The 23,247-nt window shown below is 39.2% G+C and overlaps 1 protein-coding gene across 2 annotated transcripts in view; it reads left to right on the top strand.

Moving 5' to 3' along the window:
* The window catches only part of LAMC3 (laminin subunit gamma 3), a 4,228,426-nt gene that overhangs the window by 2,011,575 nt on the left and 2,193,604 nt on the right, over window positions 1-23,247 (top strand). For both annotated transcript variants that reach the window (XM_044058389.1, XM_044058388.1), the window contains one exon: window positions 18,492-18,628. In XM_044058389.1, coding sequence (XP_043914324.1) covers window positions 18,492-18,628 — 137 coding nt within the window. The remainder of the gene's footprint in view (window positions 1-18,491; window positions 18,629-23,247) is intronic.

Here is a 23,247-nt window from a genome sequence, read left to right as displayed (position 1 = left end):
GTTCCAAGTATGTAAGTGGGTTTTGTATAAGCTTCATGCTGGTAAAGCTGAGTTATGAAGTATACTTGAAAGACAAAATTAACTCACACTGGATGATGATAATCAGCTGTGTATATCTGAAGGTGCTCTTAGCACACAGCCAGTTGATACTGAGAGTTAAAATGCATTTCAAAGTGATACTAATAAATTAAGCCATGTGGCTAGAAAAAGTCATTGTCAGTTTATTGTCGAGTATAGAAACTAAACTAGCAGTTTTATAACATACTCAAATACCTATAAAGCTGATTGAAAAACAAAATGTAATGGAAGAGGAGATACAGAAATGTCAAGGGGTACAAAATTATGTTTAATGCATTGGAGAGGTAAAGCCAAGTCATTCTGTAATTCTTGCGGCTGTTGAGTGCTTAAAATACAATAAAGAGAAAATATGGCAAGAACTGGAAACTAAAAACCTCACTAAAAGGAGATATAGCAGAAATGTAAAATTAAGTTCTCTGTATTCATTTTGGCAGTACAGCATTTGAAAATGTTGAGTGTCTCTGAAATGGTTTATGGTTTGAAAAATAGACTTTCTTCTATGATAACAGAGAAAACACAATGAAAATAAAGGAAATCTTTCATATGCAAAAACATTACAGAAAACATGTTAACCAAACAACTAACAGGAGATGCTGCTGCTGACAAAGTGAGAAATTAAACCAAATTGTAATCGAAAAATCCATACAATGAAATCAGAATTAAAAAGAGAACTGACAAACACAGAAAGTATGGTGGTTGACGTCCAAGAGGCCAAAAAGAGCTAATAATAATAAGTCAGACAGTAAGACATACAGATATTTCACTATTACGCTCAAGAGAATGTTTGAATAATGATAAGAAAACCACGGAAACACAACAAACTTTAATAGACTCAGTCAGTTGTTTTCTTGAATGTTTGAATAAGGTGGTGCAGATGATTAAACAAATAAATACTCTAAACAAAAGTCTTTCTGAGCTTACTTTAACTGGTTTTGTTTTGGATATAAAGAAAATGGTATTTCAAAAGAAATATGAACCATAATGGATAAAAGAAACATTGATTCAAAATTAATGAATCTCAATGTAGAGGTGTTGGGCCTTGTGCATGAACCCTGTGTAAAGTCCTTAAATGCAAGATTTTTCTGAGTTACAACTATTTGTCTTCAGCCAAGAGGTATATAAGCAAATATTTGTATTGCAGAGGAGTGAGTCAAGGAATTAATTGATGGTGAGTTTGAGAAAGCTATGGATGACAAAAGGAATTAGCTACAATTAAAGATGAACCAGCATTTTATGTAGAATGTAGCACAGAAGCTAAAAAAAAAAAAAAAAAAAAAAAAAAAAAATATATATATATATACTGTGTGTATGTGCGTGTGTGTTGGAAGTTTCTGGTGCGTTAAGGGAGTCTGCAGCAGAAGCAGATAAGTTGTTTGAAGAGCACATGAACTGATGGAAAGTTAAAGAAATGCATGGTGTGGAAATGGAGCTCACATAAGAAGTGGAATAGCTGTGTAGGGAACACAAGGCTCAATGCAAATTTAAAGAAATATATTGTATCAGAAGAGAGTTCACAGCAAAAGTGAATGTGTTATATTATGGATATGTAACTTCTCTTGAAAGCCAAGTGGTAATCTGTAGTGCCAATCTGTTAAATTGAGCAGAGAAGTGCTTCTCTTAAGAACTCTCTGTAGGATGATTAGTTCAACTAAGACAGCAACAGGAAAGAAATTAAAGAAGGCAAACTGAAATAAACAAAATGTGGTATAATAATAAAACAAAGAAAGAATTCAGTAAGTCAAAGGCAAAGACAAGCTGAAATAAAGAGTACAGTAAAATAAAATCATTAAGAAAGTGAAATATCAAAGGCACATCAGAAGATTTAAAATATTGGTTTAGATTCTCCACGGAATGAAAGGAAGGAAGAAGGAATATATGTGTGTGAATGAGAGAAAGGATAGAGGAATGGTGAGGATGCAAGGAGTAGAGGTGGTAAAGGTGGATGAGTTTAAATACTTGGGATCAATAGTCCAGAGCAATGGTTGGTGTGGAAGAGAGGTGAAGAAGAGAGTACAGGCAGGATGGAATGGGTGGAGAAGTGTGTCAGGAGTGATTTGTGACAGACGAGTACCACTAAGAGTGTATGGGAAGGTCTACAAGAGGGTAGTGAGACCAGCTATGTTATAAGGGTTGGAGACAGTGGCAATGACAAAAAGGCAGGAGTCAGACGTGGCAGAGTTAAAGATGTTAAGATTTGCACTGTGTGTGATGAGGGTGGACAGGATTAGGAATAAGTATATTAGAGGGTCGGCCCAGGTTGGAAGGTTTGGAGACGAAGCCAGAGAGGCAAGATTACGTTGGTTTGGACATGTGCTGAGGAGGGATGCTGAGTATATTGGGAAAAAGATGCTAAGGATGAAGCTACCAGGTAACTGGAAAAGGGGAAGGCCTAAGATAAGGTTTATGGATGTGGTGAGAGAGGACATGCAGGTGGTTGGTGTGACAGAGCAAGATGCAAAGGACAGGAAGAAATGGAAACAGATGATCTGCTGTGGTGACCCCTAACGGGAACAGCTGAAAGAAGAAGAAGATGATGATGATGATTCTCCAAGTAAGGACACAGCAGGTAGTAAAACTAAGCAAGTCTATGAAATTGTCATGAAAGTCTTCCACGAGAAAGAAAAATAAAAACTAATGAATACAGGTGTAAGGAAAACAAAGACCAGAACCATGTTCAGTATTGACAAACTGTGAAAGACCTTTTGACAAAGATTGTAATAGACAGAAAGTGTTCATTGGTGGTTTGGCTTATGTCACAGATGAACGTAACTTGGTTAGGGCGCTTGCCAAACAAAGCCAGCTTTTAAAAGTTACCCTCGTCCAAAATAAAGAAACTTTCCAATCACGGAAATTCCATTTTGTAACTGTTCAAAATCCAGGATGTGCCACAAATTTAAACATAGCATTGAACAGACTGTAGCCAGATGGAAGGCAGATCCATGTAGCTATGGCCTTCAATCCTGAGAGGGTCTATATCAGAACATTGAAGTATTAAAACTTTGAATGTTCTGATATTGAACACTATTCAGTGAACGCTAAGAGTAGCAAAGCTGCAGAACAGTGAATTCTTTCCTCAGGAAAGAATTTGGTTGGCCGTTTATGTGGCTTCGCTATTCTTAGCACTGTGGTGGAAAGTTACGGGTCGGATTCAGGTAAGTGTGTGATTGTACGTTAGGGTTCGGGGCGGGTTAAGTGAGTCAGGGTTAGGGTGTGGGTTAGGCATGTGTGAGATAGTGACAGACTTTAGGGTTAGGGGTGGTTTAAGTGAATTAGGCTTAGGGCGTGGGTTAGGTGAGTGTGCGATGGTGACAGACCTTAGGGTTAGGGTTTGGGTTAAGGTAAGTCGGTAGATAGTAGTGTATGTTTAGTTTAGTGTAGCATTAGATATAGGAATTTAAGTGCAGGTGTGTGGTTGCTGTTTGTTTGATGTGCTTGTGTTATGTATGTGTTTCGGAGCAGAAAATTTTTTCCATGGGAAAAAATTTGCTGTTCTGAATGTTCGATATTTTCATGTTTAGATGTTTTTGGGCCAATGAAATAGCATTTGCTATTTTCATCTTTCAATAACATGATATAAACGCTCCTGAGATGCCTCTAAAAGACTATGATCTACCTATGTTTCTATTACACTGTTGAATCAGTTGACCAGCTGTGCTGGCGGTCAGCTGTCCAGTGGATTAGCCCATTCCCCTATGTCTGAGCTTGGTGGAGGTTATGTGTTAAATTGGGGTTGTACGACCTGTCATTCAGTAAAAATAGTCTATAGGTGAATGCACAGAGAGAGAGGGAGAGATGGAAGATCTGTCATTTAATTAAATGGACATTAAATGGAGCGGTTGTAATCTTAGGAGAAACTGTACTTGAGCTATTAAAAAGAGAATGGAAGCCGTGGAAGCCGGCAACAAAAGAGAAGTTTGTCTCTCATTCTAGAGGAATTACAGAGGGATACAAGTGGATGTCTGGTCCACAAGACCTATAAAGGTGAGCTCCTAATACCCTGGAAAATGCCTATCAAAGACAGGTAGCAATCTGATATCTAGAAAAAAGCCTGGTCAAGAGAGCAATTCCACAAGCTTGTAAAAGAGAAGTCTATGGTTAGGGTGGGGTGAGGCACCACATAGGCCTCAGGGCTGAGGGGAGGTACCACAGCATCTCTGATGAAGTCTCTCATTTGTAGGTGAAAGAGTTAAGATCTATTAAAGTATCAGAATTTTATGAGCAACTTTTGTGTTTGATTTTTGCTATATTGGATATCAGTTTAATTTCCACTCAGGTGTTTCACTGGAAGAATTGTGTGTGTATTTTCTGCTGTGGTTTACTTGGAATATTGCAACTACTGTGAGGTTACTGGTTGAAGGAAGATAACCTAAAGCAAGGCCAAGCACAGACAAGGAAGGCATGCATGCTCAATATAAATATGACAGATAAGAACTGTGAGTTGCTGAACTTTAAAGTAACACTATTTTTTTTTTAAGTTTTTCAACTAACTTTCTTTGTAACCCAATTGTGTATTTGGTCTGCTTTAATGTTTCACAGCAACTTTGAGGGGGAGAGTGTCAGGTAATCTTTCTAACTGGAGATTATACTTGTAAGATGGGTGGAAACTAAGGTAAATCTGTTGCTATTGGAGATTACAACTGGTAGGTATGAATATACAAATGCTAGGATAACTGTAATTTAATTAGTGTAAGGAGAGACCAGTGACAGTATGATAATAGATGTTTGCTTGCAGGAGTAAATGGAATTGGAGAGGAAATTAATTTTGCACTAAATTAAAATAAGGAAAGTGGTGTAAATCTCAAGAGCAAGAGAGCTTGACAAAAAGAAACACAATAATTACTTTCTGTTGTAACCTAGAACTTTTTTAAAATTCAAAGGAAAGACCATTAAATAAAACAGTACATATAGTCCACCCACACTCCTCAAAAAAATAGATTTTTTTCATAGATATATCTGTTCTTGCTTTTTTCTCAAGAAAAATGCAGGCTTCATTTTCCTTGGTAAACACAAAATTAAAATCAAAGACAACAGCTCAAGGAACACTTCTTCACCCAAAGTGCAGCTGCACTCACACAGGCCATGTTACATGAACCTGCAACTCACACCCCTTTATCCCTATTTCATCCTTCCTTATCTCATCTTGTCATCCATTTACTTACTGGATCTCATTCATCCTACCTCTGTCTTCTCTTTGGATCTCTCACATCTCTCCTTTCTACTCCTGTTCCCACTCTGTCCATTTCTTTGTCTTCTCCCCATGGTATTCTTTCCTGCAACTATTCTCAATTGCCTGTTCTAATGTCTAATCATACATCTCCATATATTATTATGCTGCTATGCCTGTAACATAAGCAATTTCAGCCATTATGGCTACGTCTCATTCAAAAACTTCAGTTAAGCATAATTCCATTTTTCCACTCACGTTTTGTCTTTGTAAACTGCTTCTTGAACTATACTCTTGTATCTGTATCTTTTATAGCATATCCTTGTATCTGTAAATATGTTTTGTTCATTCCTTATGTGATCCTATTCAACAGGGCTTTGCCTGTAAATGGCCCATTGAGATCGGTGCACTACCCAGGTAAACAAATATAAATAAATAAATACATTTCCAGCTGTCCACATAACTCATAAGCAATTGTTCAGTATTAGTTTGGTTTCTGATTTAATCTGGAGCTTCTAAAGCTTCATGGAAAATTTAAATAATACTGTATACTGCATAATGAAGAAAACACAAAAAAACAAACAAACAAAAAAAAAAAGCAATTTAAGTATACAAACTAAAAGTCAAATTTTCTCTGCCAACAGCTTGTTGTAGCAGTTACTGGTACTGTTTGCATGGAGGTCAGCATAGTACGGTAGGACCAGAAGAACATGATTGTAGCTTGATGGGCTTACAGGATTCAGGATGGAGGAATAAAATGTCTGTGGCTTAGTTCCTTGAAATTCAGGGATCTGGTTAATTTCAGAACTTAGTGGGGAGAGAGTTACATATATAGTGACAGTTTACAAAGCTACTGATGATGCGTCACACACAGTGTGAGTTTAAGTGGCTTTGTTTTAGTCATAAGATCCTGTATGAAAATGCTAAACGTTTAATCTAGTTTCATAAACTTCTGTTATAAAATCTGTAAACTGTAGAACTCTGTTGCATGACTGCTCTTTTTAGCCAAGGCTAAAGTCTTTAGCATAGTAATTGGCACAGTGTATTTTGTAGCTGGGATGTGCAACACAGTGTGCATCAGGAACACTTTGGAAGAACATAGCAGAAACACTTGAACAGGAATATCCAAAATCTAACCTGTAAAAGATTAAAACTATACAGCATATATTAACTTACTGTGAAGTCCAGTGGTGACTTTCATGTGTGGGATAATATTAAACACAATTGTCATACCACTGACAAGCCTGGAATTCACAGGTATGTCACCCAAGTACAAGCATAAGTAATCAGGATCAAGTACATTCTTTACTGAACTATAGATACAGCATTGTTTGATGGTGCATTTGGAAAAATCAGTATTATGAAAAACTTGTGATGTGAAGCATGCGGTACTAAAAGAAAATAAAGCTTTTTCACCAATATCTCTATCATAACCTATGTCATAATAAAAGAAGCAGAAAAATAAAATCCATGTTTACAATAAGAAGTGTAGAACTTTCATGCAGTTATCTGTCATATATGTTGTTAGTATTTAAGAAATAAATGTAACAGACATACTCAAAGTGATGGATATTCCATACTGTTTAATAAGCATAGGGCTTTCATCTCTTATCAACAAATATCTGCAGTTCAAGTTACAAATTACCAAATAGAGAATGCAAATTTTTTGCAGGCAGGCAAACCTTCCTTTGACATGAAGGGTACACTTTGTACATCCCAATACTTAATCATTTTCTTTTTCTGTGGTCATGTGTCCTTGGAGAAAATTGTAATACTTGACTTCAAGGAAATGTGACGACTGCAGTTCATAGGTTCATAGGTTCATACTAGGCTATCTGCCCTAGGGCATTTATAAGCCTAGCCAGAATGTGGTTAGCTTTCGCCACCCATTTTAAATTTATTTTGCTATGCCCTTTTTCGAGGTTAGTATACTGTGCCTCTGTCTAACAGTAACACAGAAGTGATACCCGGGGTAAACCTACGATCTCCCATCCACTCATCAAGATTCCTCTTGAAGAGAGTCAATGAGGGACTCTGCCTAACCTGGACTGGGATTTTATTCCAGAGTGAAGGGAGCCTCTGGGTTATGAATCTGTCCCTCTAGCATGTCCTATTTATTTCAGTGCTGAGGTTCAAGTCTCTCGAGCACGTGGCTCGATGGGATTTGGATTTTCTGAGGTGCAGCATGTCCATTAATTCTGGGTTGGACATGGCTTTATACGTCAGGCACAGATCGCCTCTGAACAGGCGGTATGCCACTGAGTAGAGCTGGAGTTTCTTTAACCGGGCAGCATATGGCATCTGTTTGAGCCTTGTGATCCTCTTGGTGGGGTACTTTTGGGGTCTTTCCAGTTGCTGCAGGTGTCTGGTAAGGTACATCCCAAAAGGGGCATTGTACTCAATTATGGGCCTGATGAGGGATGAGTAAAGAGGCATGATGACCTCCCCTGATCTAGATGTGAATCCCTTCATGATTAGGTGGGCTATATAAAATGTGTTTCTAACCACTTTGGCCACGTGGTTGTCAAATGAGAGATTGCTATCAACTTGGGTCCCCAGGTCCCTAATTACTTCTTCTGTACTTAATGGATTACCACCTATGTGGTAATTTGTGGGCACTTTGTTTTTGCCAAAGGGATGACTATACACTTTTGGCATTTAGCTTGAGGCCATGGCTCTGGCACCAGTTGTCTGTTTCTATGAGGCCCTTTTGGAGGATGCTTGTGTCAGCTGGAGAGTCGATTATGGCGCCCAGTTTGCAGTCATCTGCGAACTTGGTCAGCCACAGTCCTTCCGTGTTGGCCTGTTCCTCCGAGAAATATATACCGAACAAGAGAGGTCCCAGGACTGAGCCTTGTGGGACACCACTTGTAACTGGTTTGGAGTCTGACATGGCTCCAGCAATTCTAACCATGTGGGTTCTGTCCTTGAGCCAGTTTGCAATCCATCTAGTGACATAGGGGTTTATATTTAAGCTGGTGAGCTTATCTATAATGCCCAAGTGGGGTATTGTATCGAAGGCTTTTGCGAGGTCCAGGTAGGCTGTGTGGACCACCTTCCCCTTGTCAGTGGCCTTGGTGACTGTTTCAAAGAAATCAACTAGGTTTAAGAGGCAGGATCTGCCCTTAACAAAGCCGAACTGGGTAGGATCCAGTGTCTGTAGGTCCCCAATATCTTTATTTATGAGGTCCATGATGATCCTTGCCATAGCTTTGCAGACCAAGCTAGTCAGGCTTATGGGGTGATAGTTTCCAGGATCCGTTGAGGCACCACCTTTATGGAGAGGGACCACTGTTGCTGTACGCCACTCTTTGGGCACATATCCTGTAGTAAGGCTGAGATTGAACAGTAGTTTTATATTTGGGTTTAGCTCTTCTTGGAGTTCATGTAGGACGCAGCCCGGGACACCGTCTGGTCCCATTGATGCTGTGTTTTTTGCTTTGGAGAGGGTGGCTCTTACCTGAGCATCTGAGATGTCAGGGGGGCAGCACTCTGCTGGGATAGATATTTGCCCTTTTGGTGGGGAGGGGAGAGGTTTGCGCTGAACCTGTCAGCTAGGATGTTGGCAATGTCTGTGGGTTCAGTGTATTTTTTGTCATTTTGGACTAATTCTGAGCATATCTGGGAATTACCACCCAGGTTCCTAACATAACTAAAGAAAGCCTTGTGATTATCCTTAGTGTCCTGTGCAATTTTCTCTCGAAGCTGGCCTTAGACAATTTTATGAGTGCCCGTAGTTTTTACTAATACTGATCAGTGATGCCTTCCCTTTTTGGGATTTTGCTCTATCATTTAGTAGCTTCCTCCTTCTATTGTATAGTTTGTTTATGGCTGGGGTCCACCAGACAGGACGTCTGCCTTTGGAGGATTGGGTCTTGGTTTTATTTGGGATCGCATGATCCATGCATTCCTGAAGGTGTTCATAGAATGTGTTTATAAAGGATGCTGCGGTCTCGGCCGTATTTTCCACAGGCCCGGGGGCTTTGAAGGATTCCACCTCGGTTTTGAAGAGTGTGAAATTTACTTTAGAGAAGTTTTTCACTGTGGTTTTCTGGGCAGGGGATGGGGTCGGGATGTGAATATCCAGGGAGATTAGTTTATGGTCTGATCTTACCAGTGAGGGTTACACTTCTGGTCTGGAGCATAGAGTCCCCATGTTTGTGATGATCAGGTCCAGTATGTTTTCCCCTCTTGTGGGAATGGCAACAAGTTGTTCCATAGCATTTGAGTTTATAAATTCTAGGAACCTTTGGGCTAGGGTGTTGGAGCTAGAGTAATGCTCCTAGTCTATGTTTGGGTAGTTGAAGTCGCCCAATATAATGGTGTTTGGAGAGACCTTCATATTTTCCAGTGTTCTCAGGAAGGCCGAGTGGCGTTCCTGGGTTTGGGAGGGTGGTCTGTAGCAGGCTATAAACTGGAAGGCAGTTTTACCCACTGTTAGTTGCACATGGATAGTCTCTGATGCTTCGTGCTTTGCCACCAACCTGGAGGTGTGGGTATCTTTGATGAATATCGATACTCCCCCTCCTTTTGTGGTTCGGTCCAAGTTTTGGGGCTGAAAAGCATGGTATGAGGTATAACCTGGTAGTGCTGGGGTGCTCTCGGGAGCCCTAAACCAGGTTTCTGTTACTGCACAGATATCGATGTTCTCCATGCTAAGGAGAACTTGGAGATGGAATAATTCATAACAGATGATTGGGGAGTGTATCTCACCACATTGAGGCTGATAGGACTTGCTTTCTGTAAAGCAGTTGGAAAGCACAGTTGTGTAAAATCTTAAAATAACAGTAGATGTCCTTTCCTTCACTGCTACAGTACTCATTACATATGGGATTCCTTGCCATGGAAGCCTGACTTCATCCAATATGCCAAAGTCTTCTGTTGTTTTAAGTTAAGCCAAACATCACCCACACACTCCTCGCATAGCGTAGGGCATAAGAGTGACATCCAGATGTACCATCCTCAGAACTGATTGCACCAGTAGGAGCAGCAGTCTAAGGAAACACAGAAAGTAACCAGTACATCCAGGAAGGTAAAGGAGTAGGGGAAGGAGGAAGGGAGTGAATACTGCAGCAGTGAATGTAAGGACATCTACTGTTATGATAAGATTTTGCACAACTGTACTATGTCCTTACATTCATTGCTGCAGTATTTATTACATATGGGAGCATGCCAAAGCTCAGGAAGAAACTTGGGAGGAGAAAGAAGCAGCAGAGCCCTCTAGAAAGCCATGAAGAATGGCCCTAGCAAAACCAGCTCTTGCTCTAGAAATAGCCAACTTATAGTGCTTGGTTAAAAGTATGCACAGAAGTCCAGGTAGCTGCTTCTAGAATATAATTAGTATCTAAGCCCTTGGAAAAAGCACCAGCACTAGTAGAATGAGCCTTTACAGAAAAGGAAGGCTCTTACCATGAAAAATATAACAAAAAGAAATACCTTTTCAAATCCACAAAGAAATAGTTTGCTTGGATACAGTTAATCCTAAAGAACTAGGATGAAAAAAAGCAAAGAGTGGATAAGATTTTCTAAATGCCCTAGTCTTATCCAAATAAAATCTGATTTATCTACACGTCAAAAGTTTGCAGCACCCTCTAAATGTCAGATTGCAGAGTGGAGAAAAAAGTAGGTAAATGAATAGACTGATAAAAAGACAACTCGTTAACCACCTTAGGCATAAAAGAAGGATTAGTACGCAAGGACACCCTGTCCTTATGTAATATCAAAAAAGGAGGACAAGCCATAAGGGCTTGAAGCTCAGACACCATTCTGGCAGAAGTAAGGGCTAAAAAAAGAACAGTCTTCCAAGAACAATGTTGCAAAGAAGCTGAAGCAGCAGGCTCAAAAGGAGCCTGAGTCAACTTCTCCAAAACAAAATTAAGATCCCAGGAAGGAGGACCAGATATACATGGGAGGTCTCATATAAAGGATGCCTTTAAGGAACTGTTTAGCCTCAAATCTAGAAGCCAATGGAAGAGAGAAAGGCAGACAAACAGGGAAAACTGATGTGGGTCTTAATAGAAGAATAGGACAGACTAGCATTGAACAACTCGCACAAATAAGAGAGAACCAAAGGAACATCCACAGTAAATAGGTCCAGGTTATGAGAAAGATACCAAATACAAAACCTCTTCCATTTGGATAAGCAGGATTTCCTAGTAGTAGGTTTCCTGGCCTCTTGCACGACCTTCAGCACGTCCTCGGAAAAAAGGTGTGCGTGTGGATTCAAAATTCGATCACACACAATGTCAGTTAAAGAGTGGACAGGTGGGGATAGATGAGATCCCTTGTCTTGTGTGAGTTAAATCCACCCTGTGAAGTAACTTGTGATAATTGCCCTTAGCTAAATGCAGAAGTGTATATGGAGCTAGTGCTGTCATGGCCAAAAGGGCATCATCAACAAGGTTTTGGGAGCATCCTGTCAAATTTTGAACAGGAGTTTGGAATGAGAGTAAGGGGGGGAAATGCATAAAGAAACATCACCTTCCAGACCAGAAGACCTGGGACTCTGGCACAAAATAAAGTAAGTTGCCTGTTTAGAGGAGAGGCAAATACTTGAGGAGTAACCCAGAAACACATCCCTGTGAAGCATCTATTCATGGGACTGAGTTAAGGACCTACTCAGTGTGTCTGCCACGATGTTTTGACCTGAAGGGATGTAAACTGCCTGAAGACTCACTTGATACTTAACAGCAAGATTCCAAACCAGGAGTGCCATCTGGTAAAGAAGGTACGATCTTGTTCCTCCTTGTTTGTTTGTGTCACATCACTGTGGCATTGCCTGTAAATACCTTGAGAGGCCCTGGACAGACAAGTGGATGAAAAGCCTGAAGAGACAACATAAGAGCTCTCGTCTCTTTTACATTGATGTGGTCCTTCCACTGAAGAGAGGACCACACCCCCTGTACCTTTAGGAAGCCAAATGCTGCTCCCCATCCCACATCTGAAACATCTGTGAACAATTCTTGAAAGGGAAAAGGGGGATGAAAGGGGAGCCCTGAATTTAGAGTCAACTACAGGATCCACCAGTGGAGTTCTTTCTTGAGACATGGAAGACTATGAACTACAAAGTCTAGAGGCTGTGCATGTTGAAGCCAAACTGACTTCATAAACCAGTGAAACTTTCTCATGTGGCATTTGGCCAGAGGGAGCATAGGAGTGGTGGATGCCATGAAACCCAGAGCTCTCAGAAACTCTCTGGCTGTAATGGAGTCCAGCAGAAGAAGAGTATGAAAGAAGAAGATGAGAGCTAAGGCCTGTGGGGGAAACAGGGATGCCAGAATAGGCACCATCTGAATCATGCAGTCCAGAAAGACATGCTCATGAGAAGTAGTCAGAGAAGACATTTTGAAATTTATTGTAACCCCAGGTTCTAAAGAAGGGAAATGGCAAAATGAAGATTTTGCAAAAGAATCTCTGGAGAAGATCCTTGAGTCAACAGGTCATCCAGGTAAGGAAATATTTGAATCCCTTGAACACTGCAAAAGGCAATCACAGGAGGGAGGCATTTGGTGTGAATAACCTTTGGGCAGTAGAAAGGCCAAAGGGCAAAGCAGAGAACAGAAAATGCCAGGAAGCAACAGAGAAACAAAAACATTCTCAAAAGAGGATGGATCTGAATATGGAGATAAGCATCCTTGCGATCCAGAAACACCATATGGGCTTGAGGAAACAGAGTCTGATGGGACAACATACGAAAAGTGGGCACCTTCAGAAAAGTGTTTCGATGAGAGAGATCTAGAATTGTCTTCAAGTACCCTCTTTTCTGGGCATTAGAAACATTCTTGAGTAAAAGCCCTTTCCCCCTTTGGGACACAAGCACCTCTTGAATACTATTCTGAGACAAATGATCTCAAAGAACCTCTGGGAAAAAGGAACTTGTTCCCAAGGATGCTGAGGAGTGTCCATAAAAGGGGAGAGGATTTCCATACCATGAAGTACCTCTGACAAATAATGGACTGAACCCAAGAATCCTGAGCAATCTGAAGCCAAATGGGAAGAAAAGGATCAAGGCAAATAGAAAGAGCTATGTGGCTGGGAAGACATGGATAGTCATACAGCACCTGGTTGATCAGAAATGGAAGGCTTTTGAGTTTCTGAAGTCTGAGTGGCCTTAGCTGGAGGAGCCCACTTGCCACTCTTTTTGCCCTTAGTTGGAGAGTAAGATTACCAGCTAACAAAGGTTAGCTTATTGGGGTAGTTCTTTTGGAATTTAGGTACAGGAGAAGCAAACACATAGTTAAGCTCCTGTAAGGCCTTCCCCTTATCCCGAAGAGACTTAAACCAGCAGCTACTTCCCCAAACTAAAGTTTATTATCAAGAGGAGCATCCATCAACTTAGCTTTAATATCATCAGATAAAGGTTGAAGCCTAACCCAAGAATACCTTCTTATCACTGAACCAAGAGTAGTAGCCATAGAACAGGCATCTGCTGCATCATGACTACACTTGATAGAATGATGAGCCCATTGAGAGGAAGTCCCTAACAAAAAAAGAATAGATGTTTTACCCTCAGAGTCAGGGAGATCACAAATAAGCTGACAAGACTGAGAAAGGAGAGCCAACACATATCTGGACATATGGCTCTAATAATTAATAGCCCTAAATGCCAGAGTAGCTGAGGTATAAACCTTCTTACCTAATGTTTCCATGGTTCTGCTGTCTTTATCAGAAGGCAGTATCTTGAGTGAAGAAAGCGATTGAAAAGGATTTTCAGTGGCTACAGACACCACCGAGGAGTCAGCAGCAGGACATTTGTACAAAAAGTTACAATCCTCAGGCACCCTATAAAACCTATCAGGCTTCTTGGGAGCAGGGGACAGAGAACTAGGAGCTTTAGAGGCATTAGAAAAAGGATCCAACAGAGCAGCCAAAACAGGAGGAATAGCAGAAGGTTTCAGAGCTTCAAATTTAACAACTTGTAGTACCTCTTATGGATGTCAGAGGCCAGAGCATGATCCCATTTAAGAAAAAAATCCATCATCCTAGAAATTGCATTCCCCAAAGAAATTTTGTCAAAAGGAGTATCCAGTCTATTAGGTTCCTCCTCCTCTGACCCATAGTCCAAAGTTGAAGGAATTTGGGTAGAGTAAGCCAGGGATTCCTCATCAGAATCTGACTCCTCCTCAGAAGAATCCTGTTGTCTGGGGCTTTTAAGTGGAGTAGAGGACCAAGGGGGGAGCTGGAACAGAAACCCCCCTGAGGAGGTTTTAATGCCATTAAAGCATTAAACATACTTGAGTAAAGGCCTAATACTTGCTCAGTGGATCCCTAGGAGCTGGAGAAATATGTTCAGCTTTTTGTTTCTTTTTTAAAGGAATATCTGCCCTATAAAACGTAGAAGGCTCTGACCCAGGAGAGCATTTAGTAACCATAGTAGAAACCTCTTCCCTAGCTAGAATCTATGGAACACTACTAGGCCCCTCAGACATAATCAACCATGGTTCCCCCTGAACATCTGAAATGGACACCGGCAAAGACTTGTCAGATGTGTTGCAAGCCGGAAGCTCACCAGCCTCTAACTAGGTCACTGCAGAAGAATCTGATGACAAAGCCAGGTGATCCTCTGAGTTCTCAGTGACCTCAGGAGAAACACATGGCATAGACAAGACAGTGCAAGACTCTGGTCTAAATTTTTTCACCACCTTCTTTCCTAATTGCTGACCCTTGTGGGGGTGGAAAGTTCCTTCCATTGTATCTTTATCGAGAAGCTTAAGGCACTAGTTCTCAAGATACAAAGAAAAGGAAGACTGCCTATTATGAAAGGTTTTTGGAACAAAAAAAGCCTGACAAATCAAACAGATTGTATAGTTTTGAGAAGCTCCTAGGCAAAAAAGACACTCATCTTGGTAGTCTTTATGGGGAATCTGTCTCCCACACTGGCATTCACACCTCCTGGATGACATTAACCCCCCGGCACAACAAAATAACTTAGAAAAACCAAAACCCCAATGGGATACTTATTTGCATTGGCTAGGAACCAGCCAGAAGATGTTGAACCAGCAAATGAAAACTGCATTCAGACAGGCGGAAACAATGTTAGACATTCAGAATGACGATCTGGAGATGCGTTTGGACTGACAGCAAAGAAGATCTGAGGATGATACATCCATATGTCACCTTTATGCCCTACTCTACATGAGGGGCATGCAGGTGACATTCTACATGCCTTAAAGCAACAGTAGGCTTTGGCATACTTGCTGATGTCGGGCTTCCATGACATCCCATATGTAATGAATACTGCAGCAGTGAATGCAAGGACATCTGTTGATACTGAACCCTGAATCGTTATTTTTATTGCTTGGGATTTTTATCCTGATATTTTTCTTGAGATATTGACTTTTGTATGCCTGTGCTTCATCCCTTCATAGTGTTTCCATGTGTATCACTAGTACAGCAACATTTGAGACAGCAAATGTCTATTGAATTTTCTGATGCCAACCCCTCTCCACACACACACACACACACGCAAACATATATGTAGCTTATAAGACCCATGTGTAAATGACATTTTTTGTGTCTGTTTTCATCCAAAATTGCACTCTTAGTAATGGCTTTAGTACTAGTCTTATATATGGATAGATAAATAGACAAATAAATTGGTAGACTGATATATAGATACTTAGAGAGAGGGAGAAAGAGACAGTTGTATTATGAATAACTGCAACTTCTTTAATCAGCTTGCGATTATTTAATTTCAAAGCATTGAAAACCTTGGGTGACAACTAGTCAAAACAGCAACACTTTTGAAACTAAGTTCACAAAAGACTACAAACATTTTTTTTTTTTTGCAGGGAGACAAGCCCTATGCACCATCTTACATAAGAACAAATTTCTACACCCTATATATGTGCGTGTGCGTGTGTGTGCGTGTGTGTGTGTGTGTGTGTGTGTGTGTGTGTGTGTGTGAGTGTGCGTATGTGTGTGTGCGTATGTGTGTGTGTGTGTGTGAGTGTGCGTGTGTGTAGCTATATCTAATCTCTGTCTCTCTCTCTTTCTCTCTCTCTCTCTCTATATATATATATATATATATATATATATGGTCTATATTGGAATTTCACATTTCTAGTATATAAAACAGACAACTTAACGCTCCACAAAACATGCGTTTTCGTCCAGGCACCTTCCAGACTTCATCAGAAAATACACAGAATGTGAAAAACCAAAGCCTAAGGAAACACTTGGAGTCAGTATCTGTAACTAACCCCAGCTTTAATTCTATATCCTTTTAAGAATATCAGGGTAACATTAGATAATATCCACACTTGCCTTGATTTTATAATATAAAGTAGAGTCTCTAGAGTCACTAGTTATAAATCAAGGCAAGTGTGGACATTATCTAATTTTACCCTGACATTCTTAAAAGGATATAGAATTAAAGCTGGGGTTATTTTCAGATACTGACTCCGTGTTTCCTTAGGCTTTGGTTTTTCACATTCTGTGTATTTTCTGATGAAATATGGGAGGTGCCTGGACGAAAACGCATGTTTTGTGGAGTGTTAAGTTGTATGTACTAGCCAATAAAAAGTGGAGTTTTTCTGTCTTCGAAACCCAGTCTGTTTTGTTTATTAGTTACCTTTTGATTGGTTCCTCATTTTTTGGTCATATTTCTAGTATGTCACACAATAAATATAACTCTTCCTTCATATCAAAAACTAATTGAATTAAAAAAACAAATAAAACAGAGTTTTGCATGGGGGCAAGCTTCCCTGCTTCCCCCCTACATTAATATACCAAGTCTGAGATTACACAGCAGTGGGGAAAGAGGAAAAAAATACTTACCCCACTGTTACTGATTTCATACAGACACATCTGCAGTCCCAATTAAAAAAGAAAAAAAAAACTGCCTCAACCTAATCTGCATACTTACTTAAGGAACTTCTAATTAGAACCATTGTAAGTAAATCACAAAAATTCAGTTGTACTGCTCAACAAAGTAAGATTCAGATGGCATAGTGTTCTCCATACATCGAGCAATTGAACACTGATGCAATAACGAATATGCATACATGCACACATGCTATCTACATGCCAACTCCAAAAAAATAGAGAAAAGTGATGAAAATGCAGCAGTCACATTATTCAAGTTTGGCTGCCATGACATGCTGCTGGTAACCTTTTCAATTTGACTTTCTGAGCATAACTCAAGCCTGCCATGACAAAAAGGTGGGATACCTAGAGGTACATAGATAGAAATACAAGGCACACAGATAGAGAGGTGCTTTCCAGCTATATAGCTGAATGTAGAATTGTCAAACATTTTTATGTGAGTGTATTATCGGTGATCAGAAGTTAGTATTTTCTAAGTGCAAGTTAAAGCTGAATATAAGGACATGACTTATTCTTTGAGTGTCTGCAATCCCAAAGTTTGCATATACAAGTAGGGGTGAGTGATGGGGGTGTGTTTCCTTCAAACACGTTGAATTCTTATGTTATCAATTTTCTGATTATTTGCATAATTCTTTTGGCTAGAGAAATGGTTGATGCTTGCCAGGTTGAGTTTGAGAAAGTCTTCATACACGCACACACACAGATGAATGTATAACTTAGGAAGTCTTATCACCTGTTATACTTTATATGACAAAAGCAGACGTAGGCTGTTTATGTGTAATATGCCATTCCACCATCTGAGAAATTGAAAACCTTAAAAAAACAAAGGCAACAAATGTCACCTGTGTGGCATTAGCGGAATATGCTGAGCCACTGTCAAGTAAAAAAAAAAGTCACCAGTATTTAAACCCAAACTAAAAAAAATGGTCTTGGTACTGCATTGTGTTTGCTGAGTAACATTTTATAGAGCACTGCCTTGTGTCTGACATCTACCAGATATCTTATCCTACTGTTTTCAATGGAAAAGATATACAGGCACACAGTTTCTGATCTATTTGGAAATAGCAGTACATATTGTAGTGAGTGTTGTAAATGTTAATAATTCTAAAAAGTAAATCTGCATTTATACTACTGTTCAAAATATTGCTCACAGTGTTTAGAATATTTTAGAAATAGTAAAACTCTTGAGTTTTGGGCATTTGTGTGCACTTTGACTGAAGTGATTTTAGCAACTTGGTGGATAACAAATTAAACATACTTTTTACTGGTCATGGCTCCAGGTGCATCTTTTTTACTATTCTTTAGATTATCATACTTGTACTGGACTTGTCACCACACTGATACTGATTTGTTTTATCGTTTAATATTTTAAAAATACAATGTTTTTTATTTATATCCTACCTTGTTTTCTTTCTCTACTCAGGTGTAAGCCCGGAACCTTTAATCTTCAGCCATACAATCCCTCAGGTTGCACCAACTGCTTCTGCTATGGACATTCATCTGCATGTAGAGCTGCTGTGAACTACACTGCATATGAGATTGAATCAAACTTCACCCATGGTACAGTACAATACATAACCACTCTTTGAAAGAAAAAAAATATGTATGTGTATGTATTTGTTTGTGTGTTGAAATATGCATATTTGTATATAAGAGATTGCGCATGTGTGTGTGTTTGCATCTACATGTATGTGTATACTGGCATCAATATACATGTACTCCCTTAATGATAATGTCTAGTATTATAATGCATTACTCAGCATATTGCTAAATTAAAATATCAGTGCTGCTGCACAGAGGAGAGCCAAAACAGAGGCTTATGCAGCAGGTACAAGAAACAAGAATTATTATTAAACATGTTCATGGTATGCTTCACCTTATTGGGAAAAAGCAGCATTTTAGGAGAACATAGTTAGGGGAAATGGTCCTCTACCACTGAGACATATTATTACACATTTATCAGCCTAAACGAACTGTTATATCCAAGTGGCATATGGTGGAAAATATGTTCTATGAGGTTTATATGTGAACCTGATTCATAAATGGAAAATTTTACAGGAATATGCACACACAAAGCAGTAAGATAGGAGACCTCTACAAAAATGGCCTGCAGTCAGTAATCCCTTCACGCAGACTTTACTACTACGCCAGAGGTAAGAAAAGCAGCTAGCAAAATAATTTAGAAGGTAGGTAATGCAAATAAGGCAATATGTGAATCTAAAGAAATTAGAACTATTTTTTTTCTTGGCCCAACCCTACCTCCATACCTTAGTCAGTATATCTAATGGTGTTTACTGAAGTTCCATTTGAAACGGTTATAAGGTTGAATCACGGATTACTGTAGCACAGTTTTAATATTTAAATGTAGCACAAAGAGCTTTAAGTGAACGAAGTAGGCAGCACATTGATTGCTAGTTTTAGGCATTTGTTCCTTCACATTGAAAAGATCAGAAAGTAGGTCTAGTCTGCCACGCCTTTATCAGGAGCACATGTTCCACTGTACTGCATGTGAGAGGAGGCATGCCCTGGGCTGCCTTGCAGATATGTTTTTTTTTTAACAGAAGAGAGTTAAAGTATACCCCAACTCGCAAGCAAACTTAGGAGAGAAAATAAAATGTATAAATTAATTTGCAGACATTATTTACAAGGCAAGTAGCTTTTTCTGAGGAGCATTTAGGATTACCATTTGGAAACTGTACTAAACATGAAAAATGTGAAGGGAGAAAAGAATTATCAGAGAACCACACCATGGTTTACTGATCTTGCAGCCTTCAAGTTGATTATAAACAGGTAAGGGTGAAGGATTAAAATAAGTAAGAGGTGGTAGCAAAGACCCTCACATGGGGGAGTACAGAAGTCTTTGCCCTGTTGAAGAAAACGCGATAAATTATTTTTGTATTGGGTCTTTGAGTTTAGTATGACATCTTTTCAGCAATATGATATATTACTCTGTCATGGGATAAAATAACCAAATGACCAAGTCTGTGAACCCTTGCTTCTGCATAATGCATTATAGATGCAGACATGAAAAAAATCACAATACTAAGCTAATCTGTATTTTTTGAAAGGCAGACGAGTGAATCATGACACTTATTGCATTACTCTCCTTGAATAAGGGACATCCTATAGCAAAAAAAAAAATCTTTCCAACCCTCATGCAAGTCAGCCATGTAAATGCTAACTTAAAAAAAAAACTGGAATTTTATTGCACAATGTTTTTTTTCAATAAATTTTGTTTTGGAGTGATTTGGCATGTACAACATAAGACAGACTAGATTCAACAGTGAACATAATCTTTCCTTTCTGCAGTAATCAAGCTGAATGGAGAAGATAGTCAGGTAAAATAATTTTCTTCTATAATGTGAGAATTTCCTCGTCCCTGGTAACTAGAAAAAATACACCCCCCCCAGAGCCAATGGAAACTGCCATAATTTTTAGTCTAGTAACACATGAAGTAATATCCATGATTTCTCTATTGTGTTTTCAGGAATGCTCTTTCCATTCTTTGTTTGAAATGAGGTCAGTCTAAATATGTTAAATACATGAGTTAAGCTCTTTATCTAGAGGCATAGCTAGGCTGGAGCAAAGGGACCAACCACCTCAGGCGCAAGGTATTATGGGTTGTGAACAGGAGATGCCAAATGATGAGTGGTGTATTACTATCATATAAAAATGAACGATAGTGCATTTGCAGTTACAGTTGTGTGGTAGAACATGTTGCAATATATTTAAAAAAAAAAAGTTGAGGGCCACCAAAGTGAGGATTGGAGTTGGTAACTATGGCTCTGCACAATACAACACCCTTTAAACACTTCCCAGCTTATTAATTTTTCATTTGGGCAGCCTTAAAAAATAACACTTGTTTAGCTTATATAGGCTATAAAAACTGTAACAAGGCTTTTTAGCATTACAGCTACATTTCCTTGCCTATCCAGCTATTATCCAGTTACCAAAGGACTCATTCATTCCTTCCACCAGAACATGAAACAATAGGAGCTTAAATAATGTTTTTACCTTGGGTAAATTAAATGAGAAAAGTTTCCCAACCAGCCTATTCCAAGAGTGGTGCAATTCTGTTGTATCATATTACTCCACCCCCACCTCCTTATTGTGCTTTAAATTTCCTATCCCATTTGGATGTAGACCGACCTTACCCATTCTACAGTCAACAATTATGTATTACACCAATGAAGAATAACTGGGATCATACCATAGATAATTGAGGGGAGCCATGTATGGGACAAAACATTTAGTAGCTGCCTTTGTCCATTAGTAGTACAGGGGGCAGTTCTGGGGAAAATTTTTCTTTATCCCATCAATAGATCTAAGTTACACTTGAAAATGGATAGAGATGAATTTTGCTTTGTGGATGGGGAGTTTGCTAAACAGCAACATTATCCTCTGTGAGATATACATGTCCCTTTACAACCTTTCTGTTGATGTTGCAGAAGAGGTTTACATCCCTAGATGAAGTATTTCTGAAGCCATTTGACTTACTGATGTGCAATAAATCCATCAGTAATGGGTTGAAGGATGCCTTGTAGGCCACATATAGATCACCTCTTAGCAGTCTGTCGGGTAACAAGTATAGTGACAAGGCTTCCTGTCAATCCATGTAAGACATGTTATTTAGGCCTTGTATCCTTTTAGTAAGGTATCTCTGTGGGGATTCCAGTTGTTGCATGTGTCTGGACAGATACATGCTAAGGAGAACATTATGTTCTATGATTGGCCGAACAAGGGCTAAGTATAGGGGACAATAACATCCCTAGATCTAGACACAACCCCTTTGTTTATAAGCCATGCAATATAGAAGGACTATTTTAGAACAATAGACCCATGTTGGTTTAAAGTTAGGTCACTGTCCACATAAGTTCCCAAACTGTAAACAACTGGGCCAACTCTTAGGGGCTTATTGACAATATGATACTTCCCTGGGGTAGATGACCTCCCAAAGGATTCATGATTTTGGCACCAGTTATTTATTCCAGACAAACCTTCATGCAGGATGTCTAAATCATGTGGGGATTTAGTGGCTGCTCCTAGCTTGCAGTCATCTTCAAACCTAGTCAGCCAGAGCCCTTTGATATTATATTTTATTTCAGAAAAGTAGATGCCAAACAGGAGATGTCCCAGCACAGAAACCTGGGGGATTCCACTGGTCTCTTAATGGGAGTAAATCCCCCTATTTAGATTATATGTGTCCTATTTTCTACTATGTAAACAAAAATGAAGCAGACAACCAGGCTCCACACAAAAATGTTTAATAAATTAAGCGCTTTCGTCTGAAAATACAAAGGACTTCATCAGAATAACTGCTAAATCTAAAATCACAGTATAAATACCCACTTCAATTAACAAAAAACATTCCCCTGAATTAACATTTCTAAGCCAACTGAAATAATCACGACATCATTCTCATAAAGGATACATATAAAAAGCAAGCAGTGATACATATAAAAAGCAAGCAGTATGTATAAAAACACGACTTATTATACACAATACAATTGCAAATGCAGATATGCTGTAAACTAACCTCAGTATAATAATATATACAGTAAAACATACAGAACAAAACAACCCTACATCTATAAAAAAATAATCTTCCTTTAACCGCAAGACACTACTTAGGGACATTGCATCATTCAGACCATTCTTTTTTAACTGCCACTTCAGTTCTAAAAATTCTAAAAAATCATCACTAGGGCCACCCCTCTGCCCCAAATCCACCTGGTCTATAACCACAAATCTGAATTCATGTGAAGGGTTGGAATCCACATGCTTAAATAAAGTGTTTTTTGGTCTTCATTCATATGATACAGAACCTGTATGGAGTCTGAAACTGAACAGTGTTATTAGGAGTGTGGCTAAATCATGCTTTGTCCTATTTAAGATGATTACAGGGATATTGTCAGGACCCATCTGTGTAGTATTTTTAGCTTTTGATAGCACTTTTATGACTTGGTCTTGTATGATAGCTGCAGTGAGCCAGTTTCAGGTATATCTTGAGGGAGAGGTGGAGGGAAGACGGGGTAAAATTAGAGTTAAATTTATTGACCAGTAGGTTCGCTATATCTTCAGTCTCAGTATAGGTAACATCATTCACAATCAGCTCAGCACATTGCTGCATTGTACTTTTGAGATTACGAAAATAAGTAAAATATGCCTTTTGATTGTCT

This window comes from Protopterus annectens, chromosome 16.part0 (assembly GCF_019279795.1).
Source record: "Protopterus annectens isolate FY-2018-M chromosome 16.part0, PAN1.0, whole genome shotgun sequence".
NCBI lineage: Eukaryota > Metazoa > Chordata > Ceratodontiformes > Protopteridae > Protopterus > Protopterus annectens.
The sequence above is the reverse complement of the archived record's forward strand: the minus strand, read 5'-3'. Positions and strand labels throughout refer to the sequence as shown.